Here is a 22,014-nt window from a genome sequence, read left to right on the forward strand (position 1 = left end):
TCTGTTCGGTCTTTTCACCACGGTGGCAAATAACTCTGGTGATTAAAAACTAAAATTCTGTCAGAAGTCAAAAGAGGGCAACAAAATATCTACTTCAGTCCTAAGTAAGACCGTTCCCCTAATGTGCAAATGTATGTGTCAGCACGTTCCTCCGTACGCTGAGTCACCAGAAGGCTTTACATCAGCAGTTTTGCAAGTCTCACTTTGATCCACATAATCAGTCTATTTTACCAGAGGGATTAACTACAACACCCCAAAGTGGTGGGGGAAAAAGGAAAGTGAAAATACTGATAGTCAGACTGCAGCAGCAGTAAAATGACATGGATAAAAAGCGAGCTACAAGTAGAGGAGAGTGTTCCTGGGTGTAATGTGATCAGTGGAAAGGATTTCTACCAAAATGCTTTGAAAAGAAGACTTGAATATTATAAAGATATTAAGCAACCTTGGACTCTGTTGTCCAACGTTTTGTAACTTTCTCATTCAAATTTAAGCCTTTAAATCCTCGTTTTATAATTGTTTTATAATCATAGAGTTCGTCCTATTTTGCTGTTTGATCTGTTTTTTTTTGTTTTGTTTTAGTTTTTCTTTTGTCAAGAAACCAATTCATTATGTTTACAACAGGTTCTAAGCTTTGAGATGGAGCCGTCACATGTGTAATGTCATTCTGCTTTCTGTTTTTCTACTGGAAGCACTTTCATATGTAGGAGCACTCACTAATCTGCTTTGAAAATTAATATAAAGCGAAATATGACTTATTTAGGTTTCATACTTTAAATATTCATAGGTTTTTCATAGGTTTTCATGCTTACATTTGTTGCTATGCACTGTAAGAAAATTCCACAAATTAATCAGAAATTTCCCCCTCATCCTAAAAAACAAAAAAACAAAACCTCCTCTACTTTTCCCTCTCTGTTTCTGTTCAGAAACTTTGAAGATCAAGGCTTCCTGATTGCCTACAATGCCAAAACCTGACAAATCTTCTCTAGCTTTGTACTATCTCTACCACCCAGTGTTTTTTTTTTTTATATATATCTATTATTTTTTCTCTCCTGTGATCTTTTTCAGAAGAAAAGCCAAAGGCAGAGGGGGAGGAAGAGGATCCCCTGACGGGGAAAGATGAAGAGGAGCGACGTATAGCAGAAATGGGCCGTCCCATGCTGGGCGACCACGTCAAACTGGAGGTCATCATTGAGGAGTCGTACGAGTTTAAGGTAAGAAAGCCAGAGTTTTTGTAGTTGCGGCTTTAATTGGAGCCATGCTGTTTGATTGAGCACATTTATGTCAGGGAGGCTGCTGTTCATTTATTCTTTTAGACTCTCGCTTTTCTAAAACTGTATTTTAGTGCCTCTTTTTTTCTCAGAATTTCCCCCTCAGGCCCACAGAACTCTTCAGAATCTGGATCTAAGTGCTCCTCCGGTTCCAGTCAGTTGAGTTTAATTTTGGTTACAGTCGACATAACGACACCAAGATTAAAGAGAACAACTTGACCTTGCACTTCACCTCAACGTGTGTGTGTGTGTGTGTGTGTGTGTGTGTGTGCGTGTGGGTGTGCGTGTGTGTGTGTCTGTGTGTGTGTGTGTGTGTGTGTGTGTTGTGAAATCCGCTCCACCCCATCAGTCTTAGTATAAATGGTAATCCGTAAAGTGATTGCAGTATTTACTCGTGACCTTGAACAATGAGGGGATTCAGTTACGGAACAGTTAGTTTAGAGACAGATTGGGGGAAATCACATTGGAAAACACCATTAATCATTACTGGGAGTGGACAATGAATCACAAGTAAGATACAGAGTCCATCAATGACAACACGGGTTTATGTTTCAGTAGTCGGTCCTGTCGAACGCTGCTGCACATTGATTTTGTGTGTCATATTTAAAAGGTCACCCTAAATATTAGGTTGCTATGAAGAAACAGTGGTTCACCTCACTGGTTTTATTGGATCTGACGAGACCAAAGGGAGTCAACATGTTTCTCCAAATCTCTGCATTGTAATAATTTCACCAAACTCTCATAAATATCTGCAACATTGGACTGACGATACACATGCTGCTCAACCATAGAGAGACAAAGAAGTGCACGTCAATCACAAGGTCACGCAAGTGCAAAGTTCAACGTCGAGAGAATTTACAAATGTACGTGTTTGAACTATAGCATGTTTTTTTTTATTTTGTTATTTTATTTGCACTGCAGATATTACGAAGCAGCTTTTTCTCTTATTTGTGCACCTACAAACCAACACACTCGTAACGACCAAACAGTGGAAACGCAGCGCCGCTTCAGTGTGCACCCTTTGGCATCACAGAGTCTGCTAAAGGACAACATTAGCATTGGTCAGAGCCGTGTGACGAGGACACCAGCTGGCCTGTAAACACCTGCCACTTAGGCTGTGTGGCAGTCTCTCTGCCCGGCTCAGGGGAGCTTTAACTTTCACCCACATTTGGCCTCGAACGAGAAGCTTCAGCTCTGTGAAGGGGCTTCAGTCAGTCTTTGAATGCTTAGAGAGAAAAGGTCTTAAGAGGCAGTAAGGGAAAACGTTCCTGATCCATTGTGAAGCTAGTTTGTTTCCATGTACGAAGACAAAACGAGAACCTCTTCCTATTTTCACAGCCAGCTTGAAATAAAGTCGTATTGATTGCGCCGCATTAAGCTGCTGCTAAGTTGCACAAAAGCCACAGCCACATGTTGCAGATAATCGAACGGGAAAGAGTCGCGTCACATCTGTGTGTCGTTTTCTCGCTTCTCCCACACACTCTCTTAAGACGGGCTTAGATGTAATTACCATGCATGTTGCGTTTTGTGTGCGCTAATGCATGTTCTCCTGCCTGTCGCTCCACCTACACGCTCACTTCAGACAATTAACAACTCCCAGTAATGGCTTCCCGCTTGACGGGATCCCATACTTTGTCGAGGGCTCCGGCGCATGAAATTATACTTCTGTGTGCATCTTCGTGGAAGTGGATCCTGTAGTTATCCGAAGCGGCGCCCGTCAGCCGGCTATGCAGTGGCATGGAGTTTGACATTAGGCGACAAAAAGCTGGGGGGAAGTGGCGCATCTTTCTAGCTAGACTGAGTTTAAAGAAATGAGATGAATTTCATATTAATGCTGATTATACAGCTTATAAGGGAAGTAGTCTTAAAAATTAGCACAGATAACGTTCACATTCCTGCATTTCTTCTGGATACTCTGCTTTTTTCACATTCCCAAAGTTTCACCCTTTTGTAAAACTCCAAAAAGCAAAGTCAATGTTCACAAATGACATCTAGGAGATGAGATATTCCAAAGACTGCGCTGTCTGTTCACTCCACATACAACAGAGTTGAAATGGATGTGTGTGTTGTTTGGGAAGGAGGAGTTTCCCAGCGGCGGCGAGGCGGCACTGTTTACATCCCTGAGCACCATTCAAGACCATTAGCATCTCATTTTTCTTCAGAAGTGCACAGAAAGAAAGAGTGCCATTCCCACTGCTCCTTTGATTAGCGTGTGTGAGTGGTTGCGTTTGCTCGAGTGTTTGTGTTACCTTAATCCGCCATGATTCCTTCCTTTTTAAGGATTAACTGACATCCAAATGCTGAGACAACAGTGAGAGCAATCAAGCAAAAAGCCGAAAGTCTGAGAGTGAATGAATGACGATGTTTTGGGGAAAATGCAGAAACTGTCTAAAATGAATTCTAATAATTGATGTAGAAGCTACGTGGAGAGGATCAACTACAATAAAAACGTGCAGTAAAACAACTAATATATTGTACCTGAAGATGTTTTGTTATTTAATTTGCTTAACTCATTTAAATAAAGCCATTCTCACTACGACGCTACTTTCGTTTAAAATCTTTTACACTGGACTTTTTACAGATCAGTGCTTCTCAATGAAGTTAAAGTTAAAGCAATGATGGTGAAAAACACAAAAATTCTATGATAAAAAAGCAACAAAGACCACAATAATAATAATTTCAACATTCAACCCAAAGGATGATCTCCCTGGGTTTGGTGTCTTAAGATTCAGCAGATCTGAAGGATGCTGGGTTGTTCCCGAAAATAAAATCGGCTCCTCCAACCCCAAATTTCACAATCTTTTTAGAGATGAGTTGAAAAACGGGTCTGTTTGAGTGGATCTAAACTGGTTTCCTTTCACAACATCTTTATTCTATGAAGCAAATCTTGGAGTGTTTTTGGTAACTTCAAAATGAGCAAGCAGCTGTAAAATAATCTTGTTTAAAGAAGTGATGAGCTTCTTTAAAATTCAGCACACATTAGAGGTCTCCTATTTTTCAGCTTTGACTATTCTGACAGAATAGGACGTTACTACAAATACAACTTTCGTTTCTTGTGACGATCTCAACCTTTGACGATGCTTCAGGTTTGTTGTTCATCGTTCATTCATTATCAAAGTTTCCAAAAATCTCTCTGTTAAAGCATAAAACTATTTTTCTACACCCAAGAAGTAAAGCGGTGTTTTTCAGGTGCATATGTCACTAGAAATAGAAGAACATGGAGATTAGTTTCTTGCTTTAAACTGATTGTACGGTGAGGTTGTTGGATAATAGCAACACTTAAATGAGTGCTTTTTGGTTGTTGCTATTTTTTTCCTCAATAAGTTGAATAAGGCAAAAATATATATATATATTTTTGTATCAACAGGCTGAGTTAGTCATGAATGTTTGCCACATTGCTTGACATGAAGCTGGAATTGAGTTGGCAGTAATCCTAGATTAAGACCATTTCTTATTGTTTTTATTTTCCTTCATTTTTTATGTTTTGATTCAGACTGTAGCCAATTTCCCTCTTCAGGGACTTTGCTCTTTTTTTCCTCTCTCTCTCTCTCTCTCTTTCTCTCTCTCTTAACAGTGATGGTTGGTTTCTGCCTTTTCCTGCTGTTAATTAAAAAGCTCTGACTGAAAAAAATCCAAAGAATTGTTGCCCTTTTTAGTTCTTTTTGGCTCCAACTACTAAACTTTCCCGAATAATGACCGGAAACGGAAATTCCGTCTTCGGTAATAAGTCTTTTGTTTCTTTCCGTCTTAACAGAACACGGTGGACAAGCTGATAAAGAAGACCAACCTGGCTCTGCTGGTGGGGACCAACAGCTGGAGAGACCAGTTCATCGAAGCCATCACTGTCAGCGCAGGTGAGGCCATGGCAAAATAAAACCTGGGCTTCATGCGCCTGGATTCGGCTCTCCGCTTTATCTGGACACGCTCGATGATTTGTGTGAAGCGTGTGTTTAATAGTCCGTTGAATTTAATTTACTTTTAATCGGAACAGCTGAGGTTTTATGTCTTTTGAGGCCCGTGGTGCGCTCTGCTTCACGCATGCAAATGACGAGCAGAACCTGAAAGATTAGAAAACTCACGCCTGATGGAATGGAGTGGAGGAATATCACTTACCGGATGGTTGGTTGGGTGCAGGTGTTGGTTGTATTTGTTTTTCAATGGTTTTTAAATGATAAACTCTGACTAAATGGGACGTGATGAAAGAAATCATATAATTTTACCTGTTAAAAGGGGGTCGGGTGGGAGAATATCCTACAGTTCATTTTGGGTCCTTCGGCTCCACTTGCAAACGAGCATAAATCCACCAGAAATGGAACCATTTATCAGTTTCACTCAGGATTTAGGTGTGTTGTTTTGCCACAGCATACTTTGAAAGCACCGTTAACTTCTGTTGCATGAAATCTGTCCAGCTCTCAAACTGATGCCCACGTTCCCCTGCTTATCAAAAATAAGCAAAATCGCTCCTGGAGGCCTTGGGTGACTTCACCTCACTGAGGAATTATCATCCCATTCTGCCGTTTCATTTGCTATTTGTTTTACTCTTGGAAGCAAAATACCATAACATATGACAGATTATGAATCCAGATGAAAAATAAATTACATGTCAGCTGAGCCGATTTAGGCTGATGGCTTTAAATCGACAGCAGTAAAAGATGAAAGCTGTGAGGAGAAAATCTTTAAATAATGCCTTTTACCACTAATGGCTAAATTAGTTTGAAAGTTGGGTAACATGAGTTAAATAGCAGAGATGTAGAGAAGATGATGAGTTTTTTTAAATTGACTGCAATTGTAACCCAGGTTAAAATACCCCTCACTATATGTAAGCCTTTTCATAAAAAATAGCTATAAAATGCATAAATAGGAATTAAATAAATAGAGAATAAATAGGTCTTAAGATAATTAATTAATTAATTAATTAATATAAAAAGTAAGAATTAAAAACATTAAGAATGCTTTATTTCATGTTATGATGTTTTATTTGGTTAAGAGTCCGTAGAGTTTATTTTGTCAGCAGCTAAAACGGTCAATGTGGAGTAAAATCTCTTATTCTGAAGGGTCACATTGATGTGTAGCCAAGTACAATAAAATGCCAAGCACAATAAAATGATTTCATTTTATTTTTATCAAATACTGACCAATCCCATCCTTAAATAAGTCGACCGCCTGAATTTTCATACTCCGTTTATGTAAATGTTAAATTATATATTAATGTTATGAATTTTATGCTATTCTTAACCGTCTGACCCTACGCTATTAAAAGTAGGGTCAGATACCTGATAGTCTGCTAGACTCGGTTTGATTGGGGACAAAATTTGCAGCATTAGTTACAGTTTCAGCTGATGCGGTTCACTTTCACCCTGCACTGTGTCGAGCAAAGCAAGCCCTTTTAAAAGCCTGTTCCCCTCCTCACCTGTGGTGGCGCCGCAACAAGAACCACTTAAGGAAACGACACCAAAACCTCTGAACAAGACACTGAGCGCAAGTTTGTTTTCATAAAATGCGAACAAAACTGGAGTAGTGTCAGCATTTAGCGGTTGTTGGTTTTCTCTTTCTCCCACTAGCGCTAGACTCTCGCATTTATTTTGGTTGTATTTACCCAAAATGCCCTGTGCTACAGTTGGCTTCCTGCTTTTGGAGCGGTCTCCGGTTCTGCTTGGCATTCACATTTGCATTCAAACCGTGCCAGAGAGTTTGCTTTCTTTGGTCTGCATCAGAGTTTGATTACACATCCACACCTCCTCAAACAAACCAGACTTTCTTGGCAAATTGAACCAGGGTTTGAAGCAGACTAAGCAGGGCTAGTTTGAATTCACCGTAGGCAACACAGCAGAAGACAACAACTTTATTTCAGACTTCTTCCTCACTTTGAGGCTCAGCTTTAAGTTGGTAGCGATTCAGAGCATGCATCCCTTCCAGCCTCAGAGTAATTCGGGGCCCTAGCTGCTGCTCTTGTGAAAAGATTAATTGTAAGATAAAGGAAGATTCGGTGTAGCACCTCATGCTAGCACAGCTCTCCATGTCTACAGGCTTGTTATTGTTTACGCTGGAAAATCCGCAGTGTCCTCATTATCTGCAGTTTATGCTGTCTGAGCATTTCAAAGGTGAAGGTCATACCTCAACAACTGTACAATCAAAGGGAGACGCAATAAAAAACTATTAGTTCTGGCATGTGAACGAAATACAAATAATTGAATTGATAATTGTGATGTACAGCTGAGAAGAAATCTTGTTTGTTCCAGACCCATTTTGTTTGGAAAGCTCATCCACTTAAGTGTCTCCAAATTAGTTTGTCTGCTGGGTTTCTGTGTGTTTGTGCTTTTTTGGAGAGCCTGTTGCAGTAAAAAAAAAAAAAAGCAAGCCTGTCTTTACCCTATTATCTGGGATTAGCTTGTCTACATTGACAGAGTTCTGTGTGTGTGTGTGTGTGTTGAAGCAATAGAGAGAGCACAGTTTTCCCCTTTAATAAACGGAGAGTTTTGATTTTCTTTTTCCTCTTTTCTGGTTATTTAAACATGAAGCCAGTTCAAAACTCCGAGTTGAACGTTTTTGAGAATGAGAGCCGATTGGATGCTTGAAGATCAAACCAGCAGTTTACTTCCAGCTGTGAAGCAACACACGAGAGCGGGGAAAGTGGAGAGGGAGCGGGAGGGCGCTGACGAGAGAAGTCGGCCTCATGCTGAGTGTTAAAAGTGAAAGCACAGAAATGTTTATGCCTCGATTCCCATTGCAACTTCTGTGGTTGGTATATTATACACAACGCAATATAAATCTCCCCATCTGATATACATACAGAAAGATGTTCAAGTTTGAAGTATGTTCATTGTCAGTTATTTTCTGTGTTTTGCTTGGCTAAGAAACCTACATGTAAATCTTCCTTGATGGGAAGAACAAACATTACTAAAATTCAATAACCAAAAAAATTTAACAGAAAAATGTTTTCTAAATCCTCAGTATTTGTTTTTTCTTGTGCAGATGAGAGATGCTAATGATTGATCTCTCCACAGATATAAAAAACACGCCATGTCACCTCTACGGATGTAAGTGGATGATAAGTAAGTAAGTGGATGATACCATATTAAATGTATAATGTGGTTCTGAAGGTAAGGTGATTTTATTTATATGGTACATTTAGAAGGAAATACAAACAAAACAACAAACCAAAAGAAACACAAAAAGGTAAAAGTATAAAACTAGATATTGGTTCCCCATGTGGAATAAGAATAAGTAGTAAGTAATTTATAAACTAGTTGGGTTTTCTCTGTTGTTCTGATAAAACCAGATGTTGCTTCTCCATGTTTGTTTGGACAAAGTAGAAAAGAAAAAGGTCAAAGATTCAACAGAGGATCGGGTGAGGCTAAGAAAAATGATGCATTTTTAGCTCAGCAAAAGAGAAAGACGGACCGAAACAAGAATTTTCAGTGAAACTGTGAGTTTGAATTAATAACATAAAACAAAACTGAGGTTTGAAGTAAAACCCAGAGGGATTTTGTGTGGAAAGGTGAGACTTTAATCTGCTTCCATTAACTATTGCTAATAACCTCAAGTATCAAATCAAAGTCTTCATTTTATAAAATCAGTGTCAATCTAAATTACTTAAATCCAATCCTTACAACGTTTTAGGTGCAACAGTGTTTATGTAAAATGTTTATTGTCCACTAGGGTACTTAAAAAGTCACATTAAGAATTGCATGATAAAAATATGTGACATCTCACATCTCACTCATGTGGTACTTTGGACCAGCCAGCAGTATGGACAGAGTGACTCTAAACGTAGAGGTCAACCCTTTGGACTGTTTCACATCTGCAGAAAACTCAAAGAGCAGCTTGGAAGCTTTTCCTAGCCAACAGAGGCCTCCCTGTGCTTTGGCCAAATGTTTTCTGCAGGTCATTTTGTAAATAAAATGGACTATCTTTTTTTTTCTTTTTTTTTTTTTGCACATATTGGATTAGTGACGCTGGAACAGTCTGGAACTGTTTGGAGTTTGGAAACTGTTACACAACGGGCCCAAACGTAGACATGATGTAACGTGATGGATCATCCCTTCAGATACACGCTGCTGCTTCGAGGCTTTGATGTCTCAGCATCTGTCACTGATACTTTGGTGGATTTAATATCTACAACAGATAAGCTTTGTCTAATCTTTCTTATTCCCTATCCTCCTCATTGCCTAGAGTTTGATCGTGTATCGCCTCTCACATGTTGGATAGAAATAAAGAACTGTAGGCCGCTTTCAAACATGTTTATATCTCGACTGAACACATCCTACTCCGTCATCTTCAGGCTTCAAGAGTCAAATCTAGATCTTGTGCTTTTTTTAAAAATTATTTTAAACGCTGGAGAAGATTGAAGAGTGCAGCTTTAAACCAGCCCATCTGTTATGAAAACAGCTTTGGGAAAACATTTAAGATCATACCTTAATCTGACTACATCGTTACGTCTATTAAACAGACCCCACAACGCTAAGGAGAAATTTATCTCAAAGCACAAAACCTGGATTTAGAGAGCCTTTAAAGTCCTCCAAAATGTCAGCGGGTTGATGTGGTATGAGTGTGTGTGGGCGTGTGAGTGTGGGTGTGCATGTTCATACTTTTGTGGGTTTCCAATTCTGTGCTCAGGGGCAACTGGAGACGGTTACTGAGATTAAACAGTGAAGGTGGACCAGAAGACAGGAAGCAGTGATTGCTGTGTGCAGTACAGTTAATGTTGGGGAACAAAAACTTCCACTTCAACACAGAAAGTTGAGTTTAGTTCTGTTTTGGGTGATATCCATCCATCCATTTTCTGAACACCCTTCGTCCCTAATGGGGTCGGGAGGGTTGCTGGTGCCCATCTCCAGCTGCGTCCCGGGCGAGAGGCGGGGTTCACCCTGGACAGGTCGCCAGTCTGTCGCAGGTTTTGGGTGATATTTGGTGTAAGGTTTTCTCTAGAGCCTGTTTTTCAGGATGTATTTTATTCATCTGTGTCAAAATTGACAATGAAATTAGTCAAAGAAACGACTAATGGGTACAAATTTCACTTTCAATATATTACTGTAGATTTTATCTCAATAAGCACACTGGGTTTTATTATGTGACAGAATGTGAGGAAGCCTAGCAGGTCCAAAAACGTCTGCGAGACGCTGCCATCGCCAAGGAACAAATCAGGTTGGATGCTCATAATCTGAGACGCTGACAGGAACTTCCTAATTGTTCTTGCTTGACATCTGTATTACATGCATGAAAACATAGATGGAAATAATTAGTGGCCATATGATTGTGTGTGTGGGTATACATTGTGCGTGCTGCCCAGAGGGCGAATCAGAACCCTGTGTGCTAATGTCATTTTCTGCAATGTCTCTGCCCTACAGGTTATTTATGGCTAAAAGTTGAATGAGGTGACGAATCGTTCCCTAAATGTTTGTGTATATAACCACTGACTGAGGCCGACTCCAAAAAGATGTGGAATAAGGGAAACGTATTGACAGGCTATTGGAGGGACATAATTAGTTTAAATTTAGGACGGTTGATGAGAGCTTCATTCTTCAGTGGCTGCAGCTGAGCGTTTCGTATGGTTTTATGGTAGCTGAGAATATCTATGGCCTGGAGCTTTTCTCAACAGTAATGGAAAGCAGCATCTGACTAGAACATTTAAAACTGCGCTGATAATGTGGCTGAAGCGATTCAAGTGAGTCGACTACTGAGAAAAAGGACAGAAATCTATAACTTGTTTCTGTTTCACACACAAGGCTGTATATTATTTGGCTCTTGCTGTTTGAAGTGTAATTAAATCTAAAGCCATTGAGCGTGTGATTTAATCTGGTGGAACAAGTTAAAGTTGCTCTAAGCTCCAGATGCTAAGGTGAGGAAGTCGAGCTTTAAAATTTGGTTGTATCCACGTTTTGCATTAAGAAAGCAGAACAAGCACTGACGTTCCCTCTTCACAAATGACTATTTTTTTGTATTTTATGGTCCATTCACCTCTTAAAATACGCCCCGTTTAGTCCGCTTTAATCAATCTCTAATGTGTTTAAGTCTGTTTTTTTTTGTAGAGGTGTGAACGTGCAATCAAACTCTGATGCAGACCGAAAAAGCGAATTCTGGTCCTCCTAGAAAGCTAGGTGTCGGTTCGGTTGATGTGAAGTCTGGTGCGGTTCAAATGCATATGTGAATGCCAAGCAGACGCCATTATTAATATTTGCTATTTGTGCAACAAACAGATGCAGCCTCTCAAATTAAGCACAATCTGAAGGGCAGACATGAGTCGAGGAAGAAACCTTAAATGGTTATATGTGTCGGATTTTAGTAGAGCGAGAACAGTCTGGTGACTTCAAGCATTTCTACACAGAATTTCTGCAATTGAGTCCCATTTTGTGGTGTAATGACACCTTCTTACCAAAGAATCAGGACCCTTCTGCCTAGAAATGCACGTGGTATTGAAAACATTTCAAAAAGGAACATCATATTCTGGGTAATCAACAGAAATGGTGCGGCACTCGAGCAGGTCGAACACATAATCTTAGACTGGCGTCTCTTCACATACCAGCAGGAGACGCCGGCACCTCATGAACATAAAAACCTTCAACGAGGCATGTCAGACATGCTGGTAACCGTCATCTACGACTGGAAGATTTACAAATTGGTGACCTGGCTGGAGATGGTTGGCATATGATTGTCCACAGGTCTGATGGAGAGGCACAATTGTTAGTTATTTAAGCACAAAACATCAAAGTAAAAAAAAAAAAAAAAAAAAAGATAGCAATGCTTTAGCATCCCTGATTAATCAAGATTTCCTTCTTCATAGGTCTTGATAACTAAAATATTTAATGGCTGTAGTCCAGGATTATATTTTATTAACTTAAAAAGGAAATATACCAGTTTAATTTGGGAGAAAATGCATAAAAAAATACATTCAAACACGTCACATGACCATATGCTTTGGTTAAAGAATGATTAAAGAAATGGAAACGAGTCGAGTTTTTCTTTGTAGTGATGCAAGGACATTGCATCACTTCTCTAGCTGGATTGGAGCTGAACAATTGTCTCCTGATATTGATACTGAATGACAGCAGTAACCTCGACACGTCAGTTCTCAACAAAGTTCAGAAGCAAAAACAATGAAAAAATCTCTTTTTCTTCACAATTAAATAACAATTTTGAAACCTCTCAAACCTGCACCATGGAGGTAATAAACAGTGCATTTTACTCCTTACAAAGCAGAATTACTTAAACCAGGTATTTCTGCTGTGAGACCAGAATTACACCAGGTGTCAATGCTATGTTTGTGTGTGTCTGTGACGACATATCAGAGGTAAATACTGCAAATTCACATTGTGTACTGCTACAGTGAAAAACGAATCGTAAAATTTCACAAGGAGGAAGGAGCACACTTTAATTTAGCGACTTGTTTGAGTGTTGCTCAAACGAGAAACCAAACGGATTTAAAGCAGGCAGAGCAAACAGGAGGGCCAAAAGCCCTCCTGTTTGCAAATTAAAAACGACACCCTCGAGACGGCGGCATAACGAAGCCAATTTTCAAGTTGAATCCTGTTTGCTAAGTAGATTGAGAGGAAACATTGTGTTGTTAACATGGTCGAAAAGGGGAATTGGAAGGCAACATGCAGCGGCAAAAAGGGACAAAACAATGGGAGCAGAGAGGGGGGGATCGATGGACAGGAAATCAAGGTGCTGAGGGGGACGGCTACGACAAAGAATGAGCCGGACAAAGAGAAGGGAGAGAAAAGATGGATGTCCAGCCACTCCTCACTCCACTGCCCTCTAATTACTGAATCCACATTGTTGTTCAATCACCCGCTCCCCTGTGAGGGCGTCTTATTTATGGGCGTCTGTGTGTGCGCACCCGAGGGGAACGTAGCTAATGTGGCACTCGAGAAGAAAAAGAAGACAAGTACAGAGAAACGGTGGATTTGTAGCAGAAGTCAGAGGATGGGCCATGCCAATAAGGTGAATGAATACAAAGATAGGAAAGACATGGATAGAACAGCATCAGGTGGAACTGAGAGCTTCGACCTGCTTTAAAGGGGCAGTATTACGTAAAATCAACTTCTGAGTTTTGCATCATGTCATTATGTTCTTCCCTCATCAAAATCTGTTGCTCAGCCCAGTGGTCCGATGAATGTCTAAAAGAAGGATAATGTTATTGCAGCGATGTGCCGACGACAAAACGACAGAGCAGAAGCTTCTTAAAGAGACGGAGGCCCAATTTCAAGGTGTCAAACTGCAAAGTCTTGTTTCTTTTGTGTCATGTTTGATATATGCAGCGTTTTTATAACAACTTAAGGTGACATAGTAACTTTATTATAAGACTTCCCCTTTAAGCTGTATTCCTGAACTGTGTGCTGTGTTCATGGTGTTTTACATGCTTAAAAAAAATCTGAGGCCCTGCCTAAATCACACACATGAGCTCTATCTACTCTAATAGAAATCCAAGCCATGTTTTCAAATGTTACCTTTAATTTCATGTGAAGAGCGTTTATTATTGCCTAATATTGAAAAATGTTGCTTAATTTGCTTATCTATCCTGACTGCATTGACTTATAAGTGTTTTGGGGGTGACAGTTAAACAGTTTTGTTTTTGCAAGGCTCTGTATGTTTTTGTTTCTATGCACTGGTATAAACAAATCCCAAATCTGTCTTCCTACGGTCTGCCTCGAACAAAAGGTTTTTGTTTTTGTTTTTTTTGTAACTTATAGATGACGAATGAGTGACTCACGAAATCTCCGATTATTTAATTGATGTGTTTATCACAGACGGGATGACTTGTTCAATCATCAACCCATAAACCGACTGTGTTCAAAACGGCACCGGAAATTTGAAATTCAAATGTGCTTCACGCGGAAGGACAGGAGACATTTCCGGGCCAGAAATCGAAAGGCTGGCTCAGGCGACGCTTGAAAGTCCACAACAAAGTCCAAGGCGAGGCTTCGGCTCAGAGCTCGAAGCTTTCGTGCGGCTGGAGGACCTGCCAGCCTGACTCCGAGTCCGTGTTTCAGCGTGTGCCCCTGACAGACAGCCTGACGGAACCGCTGGTGCATGAATGCAAACATGAGTGTGTCAATGGGGACTCTGGCAGACAGACCACGCTCACGTAATTAGTCACACGGCTGTCTGACTGCAGTACGATTTAAAAAAATAAAAACAAAGTCTCTTTCAGATTACTAATATTTGGTTGTTTACTCAAAATAAAAATACAATTATTTATTTTATTTGTTTTTTTTTTTTTTAAACGGAAAAGACTTTGAAGCCCAAGAAATGATGTGAGGCTTATCTAAGGCCTGTCAAATCTATTTTCTGGTGGTTTCAATAATCAAAGTGATTTGTTTCTGTGACTGCACTGAAATCTTCAAAGTCCAAGTGACGTTGATAAGAGGCATAGGCAGGGACAGATGATGAATTGTCTTTCCCTACTCTGTGCTAGTGATGGTTGCCGCAGTGACCGGGAGTTACTCGTTTTGGGTTCCAGTGCGCCGGCGCCATGTCTCTAAGGATGCAACCCAGCATTAAGATGGCAAAATTCTTTCTGATCATGGCGAGGTTTCTCTCAGAGCAGCTCCAAGTTGCTGTCAGTAAACGACTTTTTGTGGTGAACCAACATTAAGCTTTCCCATAATCTGTAAAGAGGATCTCAACCGCTTCTAAGTCATTTGTGGTACTCGGTTGAAAAGATACAGATGACTTATGGACGCTGCCAGAATGGAGTGGTTGGCATAGTTTGGACCAATTACACTACAAAAAACACAAAGTCTTATCAAGTACTTCTGGTCTAGTTTCTAGTGCAAATACCTTAGTGCTTGAAATAAGGCAAAACTAACTTACAGCAAGAAATAGGAGCTTGTTGTAAGTCAATAATTCCTTAATTTTATTTTAAAAAGTTCTTTGTAAGTGAAAAAAGCTGCCAGTGGAAATTTTCCACTGGCAGATTATTTAACTTATAGCTTGTACTTTTTTATCAATACTAAGAAAGTATGGACTTAAAACAAGCTCCTATTTTCTGCTGAAAAGTCACTTGTATCTTAGTTTTGTCTTATTTCAAGTCCACTAAGAAATTTGCACTAAAAACTGGACCAGAAGTATTTGGTAAGATTTTGTGCTTTTGCAGTGAAGTTCAAACCTAGAGTGCTAATCACTGGTTTTAATGCGCTTTGACTAAACTTGGTCATCTGTTATCTTAGGTACTAATGATAAAATAGAAAAGTTATTTTAGTTGCCCTGTTGTTGACAAAGTTAATCAGAGATTTACGGAAAGTATTGAAATAGTCAAAGCTAGACGGACTGGAAAACTGACTAAAATTCTCGGCCGACAAGGTTTCATTTAAAGTGGCAGTATAATGCTTCCCAAGCTCATAGTGCCATTTTATAGCACAATCAAGTGTAAACTTCAGTTGTTAAGAAAATTCTATATGTGTAATGAGTGACTTTGTAATGTAATGACTTGAAATTGGGCCAATGTCTCTTTAAAACTCCTACTCTGAAACTCATACATCATCATAACGTCGCTCCTCTATTAACCATTTAACTACATTTTTACCAGCGTTTGCACTGAGAAGTATAGTGAGCTCAGCAGATGCACAGTTGAGTTTGCTAATTGCTGCTGGCTAGTCTGAAGGAACCGAGTCAGGGAGTCGCAGGGGAGGGCTGCTCTGCTAGGCGGCGCGAGGTCCACCAGGTGTTTTGCACGGCCGAATTGTTGACGTGGGCGATTAAAGGATTTTGCAAATATGCATGAAAGAATCAAGGCAACACCCGAGGTATGCTTTGATGATGGAGTAAACATCATAACGAAATGTAAAGCTCAAAAAAAGTCGATTTTACATGATACGGCCCCTTTTAAAAACACGTTCAAGAAGAAATCTAAATAAAATCTGCAGTAAGTGAACTCTCCTATCCACTGTAAGAACTCTCACTGCCAGGCTGAAGAACTCCTTCCTCCTCTCCTCGTGCAGCGGGACGCGACTAGAAATTCTTTTTAGCAGCCGAGGTTTTCCTGCACCGCAGCTTATTTGGCCACATCAGTTTCAAACTGCGTTGCTCGTCTGTGGGCCTGCATGAGAGCTGTGTGAAAACACACAGCGTCAGGCAGGATTCTTCCAAATCTCTTGTCCACAGATCATATTACTGAAAGAGCAGAATGCTGCAGGCGGACGTAGTCATGGACACACACCTCGCTTTTGTAGCGGCCTGTAGAAACAAGCCGCAGTTCATCATCATCTGTCAAACCCTACGAGATTGCGACTTTTGAACAGTATTAGCAGGCAGCGAGCGACGAGAACAATCTAGCACCTCCTTAAGGCAAGGTAGAAAAGTGTGGTGGACGACCTACTTCTATAACTCAGCTGGAATAAATTGCTTATTTTTTTTCCCCCCTAATAAACCAAATCAATAGAAAATATTTCTTTGCACACACAAATTTGCAGCTGTTCGCTCTGATGAGGTAACGGCACAAAATAACAAAATGTTGCTACAATAATGCACAACGGAGAGAGATTTGCCATGAAATATAAAAGGTAACAGAACGTTGCAGATGAAATGACAAGGCCGTAGAATGCATTAAGTTGTATAAGGATGATCAGAGAATGAAAAATGCTCAGATGATGGAACGGGAGAAAAAAAATGTGCCAAACTGAGACCAAGCATGAGGAACAAAAGTGGAAACTGGAGGAGAGATAAATTTAAGTGTGAGCCAGGCAACAGAGTAAAGACAGAAGTGAGGATGAGGATGTTTGCAGGTAGACTAATATGGAAATCAGAATTAGGTTTTATTGGCCGGGACTGTGTTTGTAACCAAGGAATTGGATTTTGGAATTTGAGTGTTCAACGAAAAACAGTCATTATAATTAAAACATTGGCTTTAGAGGAAATAAAATAGAGGATAAAAGGAATAGTATGAGCATGTTTCTAAAGCTATACTTTCAACACAAAGAAAGGCAAGCATTGGATGTATTAAGCTCAATAAAAGCTCAAAATTATTGTCAAAGAAGGCAAAAAAAAAAAGTTTCCCAGCTGCTAGCCACTGATTTGTAAAGTTATTCAGGAAAAAAATCAAGGAAAGGCTCCCCTTGTGTATTAATGTTAAAGTGACAGATACATCACTGGTTTTCAATGTAATGTTGAAAGTCAGACTGTAGCGACTTCAGAATATGGCTTTAGCATAACTTCCATGACTCTGAAGCAGCGAAACCTCAAAAAACAAATCCAGTTTTCCTATTTTATACTCTCATTGCTCCATAAACCCTAGAAGCCTCATTCACTTCCAGTTAAAATGATGCAGTGTACTTCAACCCAAAACAACACATGTACCCCGGTGTTTGAATCCAAGGTAGCATTTCAAAAACCTGGAAAATGTCGGGGCAAAATCTATGATTTATATCTACAAATGACGCTTGTAGATAAAGGAAGACAGAGGAGATTGGCGCTGTTAGAAAACAAACAGACACTATGCAAATTTGGAAGGGCAGTGCGAGAAAACGGCTCCAGTCAGCCATGATGGAGTGTGTGAGCAGGAAGGTATAAAGTGACATAACTCAGATGACTGGACTCGTTTTATAATTCATGGCCGAGCGTCTCTGCCTGATTGAAACCGTTATACGTCATGACAGCGTCGCCTGCTGCTCTGACCTTTTGCCGTTTGTTTGTGCTTGATGATTTCAACCATTATTTTTAATTGCAGGTTTTGTGGCCCCTGTAGAAAATGCATGGAAGTACTTTAAATTAGCTTTCCAACGTTTGTGTTGACGAGGAATGCAAAGCTATAGAAACTGCACACCCCAGTTGAATTAGCTTGCCATTGACAGAGTGAACCACCATGTTCCCTTAAGTGGCCAGATCCAAATGTTCCCTTTATAGTCTGTTGATTGAATTAGCTTTTAGCAAAAAAGGAAAAAAAACTTTATTGTTTCCAAGAGCACCAGACTACAGATGCATGGAAACACTGTATGTGTGCAAGGTAGAAGCTGGAATAAATGGTTTCCATTTTTTTAAGTGCAAATGTGAGATCTTGCAAAAGCTGGGAGGCAGAGTCAGATGTCAGATTTGTTTGTATCGCATATTTCAGTAACAAGGCAATTTAAAGTGATTTACATAATTAAATAAATCACCATACAGTCGCCAATTATGAAACAAGCATTATACATTACATTACGTTAAATGTCGTCATCAAGAAAATCCATGTTAAACATGTGGATCAATGTTCAAGCGATCATAAATCAGAGATCTAAACAGGTGGGGTTTTAATCTTGATTTGAAGGAACACTGTGTTTCATCTGTTTTTTTGGAAGCTTGTTCCAGATTTGTGGTGCATAGAAGCTGAATGCTGCTGGTTCTGGTTTATGGGGATGCAGACCAGAACCAGAAGACCTGAATAGTCTAGGTTGATACAACAGCAGCAGATCTTTAATGTATTATTCAGTGATTTATAAACCGAAGTATTTAAAAGTCTGCAATCCTGGTTTTAGTGAGAATGCAAGCAGCAGTATTTTGGATAAATTTTTTTATGTATTTTTTTGTTTGGTTTGGTTTTTAGGTAGATTTGTGAAGACACTGTTGCAGGGACCAAGATAAATGTGTAATACGTTTCTCTAGATCCTGCTATATCCAGGATTAAAAGACATTAGTCCTTTTAATCCTGGACATATTCTTCAGGTGACAGAAGGCTGGCTTTGTAATTGCCTTTATGTGTCTCTGACCGCTCAGGTCAGAGTCCATCCAGATTTCTGGCTTCCAACTGTAATAACTTAAACGACACTGTGACTCTGGATGGCTCCACTTTGGGTTCTAAGATAATAACTTCAGTTTTGTTTCTGATCATTTTTTTTGTGTTAAGGCAAAGCTTGCATGGATGCTTCTGCATTTGGTGGTGGCCAAGATATGGGGGGGGACTGGTGGAAAACTGTCCATGGTGTCCTCAATTAAGAGTTCAAACGTTTGTTTTGGTCTCCTTTGGTTTGCTTGGGGGAATTGAATCACATCGGCATCTTTTTAATTTTTTTTATTTTTTATTTTCTCTAGTAGACGGGAAGTGGATGACTGGAATGAAATCAATGGAAGGCGACTGCTTTCTTTGGGATTCACCCAATCACGGCGTTTCACTGAACCAGCATGGAGCCTCATTTACTCGTTGGTTTGAGCCGTTTCTAAATGGAGCAGAAATGGGAGTTGGGGTTTCGGGGGGAGGAAGAGGGCCTGGCTTTTTTATCGAGCTGGAAAAGTAATTTGAATTTTATGTTCAAGCAGCTCTTGCATTTAATCACAGTCAATATCCACACTCTGAGAGAGCTGATCAGGATGGCTGTAGTTCATGTCCTGAGGAGGTGATTAGACTCTGATACTGACATTACACAGACGTGTTGGGCAGTCGGGTCACAAATTATTTATCTGACATTTATTTGAGTTGACTGTTGAGGTTTTTCAAGATGTTGGGTTAAAGTTAAAGATGGTAAATATGGCTGTGAAAGTGTAGTTTGTTTTTTTTCTTTTTCCCCCATTGTGAATCTGTCCTGCACAAACAATAGAACATTGTACCATCGTTGCACTTTTTTTCTTTTTCTGGTTTTGTTTTCGCTTGACTGTGTGTTTTATTAAACTCATCACAGATTTGACATCTCACTGTAAGCAATCAGCTTCACCCACCGGTAAACAACTCCCCTGTTTCCATGGTTATTAAACCAAACCGGCTTTGCGGAAATGCCAGCAGAAATCACTCAGCGGAAACCAGCATGGAAAAACCTTTCGAGAGGCACAACATTTGAAAAGTCGATATAATTTGAGGGGGGCGGGGCTTTTTTGTTGTTGTTGTTGTTTTTCATCTGAACCTTCAGCTTTTTTGACAAACAACTGCACCGCAGAGTTCACATCTGCGCTTACCCGTTCATGCTGTGTCCTTGATTCTTTCGGCTTTGAGAAATAAAAGAAAAGAAAAAAAATCCCCATCAAGGCTCTAGCTGAACTCTGTTTCTTCCTCCCAGGTGAGGATGATGACGACGAGGAGTGCGGTGAGGAGAAACTGCCGTCGTGCTTTGACTACGTCATGCACTTCCTCACCGTCTTCTGGAAGGTTCTGTTCGCCTTCGTCCCGCCCACCGACTACTGGAGTGGCTGGGCCTGCTTCGTCGTGTCCATCTGTATGATCGGACTGCTCACTGCTGTCATCGGTGAGCACAAAGTCCCAATGAAGTTGTTCACTACACAGGTGCATTGTGATAAATTAGGATATTTGTGTGAATTGTATTTAATTACAAGCAAAATATATATATATATTTTTAAAAGAAACTCATTCATGGAATTTTTATTTCTATTGTTTATATTTGTTAATTTTAATAATCATCTTGCACAGTGTCACCATGGTCTGTAAAGAACGTATTGGCACCTTTTGCAGTGTAAGCAGGTGCAAAGTCCTGTTTGGGGGGGGGGAAATGCAGCTCATCAGCCGAAGGAAGCATGAAGGGCGGTACATTTTCCCAGTAGATCACTCTGCTGACTTTGGACTTGATAAAGTGGAACAACAGCAGCAGACGCCCCAAATCATCACTGCATCTCTAAACTTTCTATTGGACCTCAAGAAACGTGGATTCTATTCCTCTCTACTCTGAGAATCTAAGTAGTTTCTAAATTAAATGTAGAATAAAGTCATCCGCAATGTGACATTTGCAAGTCTTTGAACTTTGCTTAACCAATCATCAGAAGGCTGCACTTGCCCTTGTTGCTACCTTGTTTTTTGTCATGCTTTTTTCTTCCACCCAACTTTCCATTTATATGTTTAACGTGTACAGGCCAGCTAACTCACGGACCGCTGTCAAGTCAATATTCTTGATATTTTATTGCCCCATCTATACTCATAACGGTTCTGTGTAAAAAAATAAAATAACATTGTTTAGTTACTAGTTACAAACCGTAATTATCAGACTAGATCCACATAAAACTTTGAACTATATCTCTACAATTGAATAAAAATCTATATTGTATAACTTTCACTTTTTCAGCTAAAATTAATTAGCTTTTGCCTAATTGAGTAAATGAATATCTCTACATCTCATTGGTTGACGTTGACCAGGTTGCCATTTTAAGTTCCATGCATTACGACGGTTAGCATTTCCTGTGTGAATGACGTCACCGTGATGCACTTCCTGTGATGTCTTGCAGGGGATCTGGCTTCCCACTTTGGCTGCACCGTGGGCCTCAAAGACTCCGTCACAGCAGTCGTATTTGTGGCACTGGGAACGTCTGTTCCAGGTGAGAGCATGTTCATGTTCTGAATAATGTGGCAACTTAGTAAGGGGATTGATTTTTTTATTTATTTATTTTTTTCTATCAATTTCACAAAAATTAGAGCTTAACTCTCCAAAATGGTGAAACAATTTTACAGGCAGATATTTCAACACTTGTCATCAGGCATTTTTAAACGTTTTACCCTTATGGTTTATATTTTCATTCACCCACGAGGCAAAGGCAGAAAAATGTTTTCTAAGTACCAAAATTCTCCTACCAAGCAGAACCTTGGGGGCCACAGAAATCTCATTTCAGTTCACCGAACCCCTGCTGAGCCTGGAAACCTCCGAGTCAAACCGCACCAGGTCAGAATGACTTCCGAACAACGTTTCCATCAAATAAAAACACATTGATCCAAAACAAATGGTCAGTAGACATTGTTTCTGAGCATCTAAGCTTTTTATACACAAAAGTAGATATTCTTTTTCAAGTTATCGTTTTGTTTATTCTCAATAGCGTCTCCGTTAATTAAAAATGAATGTGCAAGGCG

The 22,014-nt window shown here is 39.9% G+C and overlaps 1 protein-coding gene across 5 annotated transcripts in view; it reads left to right on the top strand.

The window, feature by feature from the left end:
• slc8a1b (solute carrier family 8 member 1b) overlaps positions 1-22,014 on the top strand; it is a 145,912-nt gene that overhangs the window by 113,118 nt on the left and 10,780 nt on the right. For 3 of the 5 annotated variants that reach the window (XM_044136271.1, XM_044136270.1, XM_044136272.1), the window contains 5 exons: positions 1,066-1,211; positions 5,023-5,122; positions 8,273-8,320; positions 20,225-20,410; positions 21,399-21,488. In XM_044136271.1, the coding sequence (XP_043992206.1) occupies positions 1,066-1,211; positions 5,023-5,122; positions 8,273-8,320; positions 20,225-20,410; positions 21,399-21,488 (570 nt within the window). The remainder of the gene's footprint in view (positions 1-1,065; positions 1,212-5,022; positions 5,123-8,272; positions 8,321-20,224; positions 20,411-21,398; positions 21,489-22,014) is intronic. The other 2 variants (XM_044136273.1, XM_044136274.1) reach the window with 1 other exon arrangement.

Source organism: Gambusia affinis, linkage group LG13, assembly GCF_019740435.1.
Source record: "Gambusia affinis linkage group LG13, SWU_Gaff_1.0, whole genome shotgun sequence".
In the NCBI taxonomy this organism is placed as follows: domain Eukaryota; kingdom Metazoa; phylum Chordata; class Actinopteri; order Cyprinodontiformes; family Poeciliidae; genus Gambusia; species Gambusia affinis.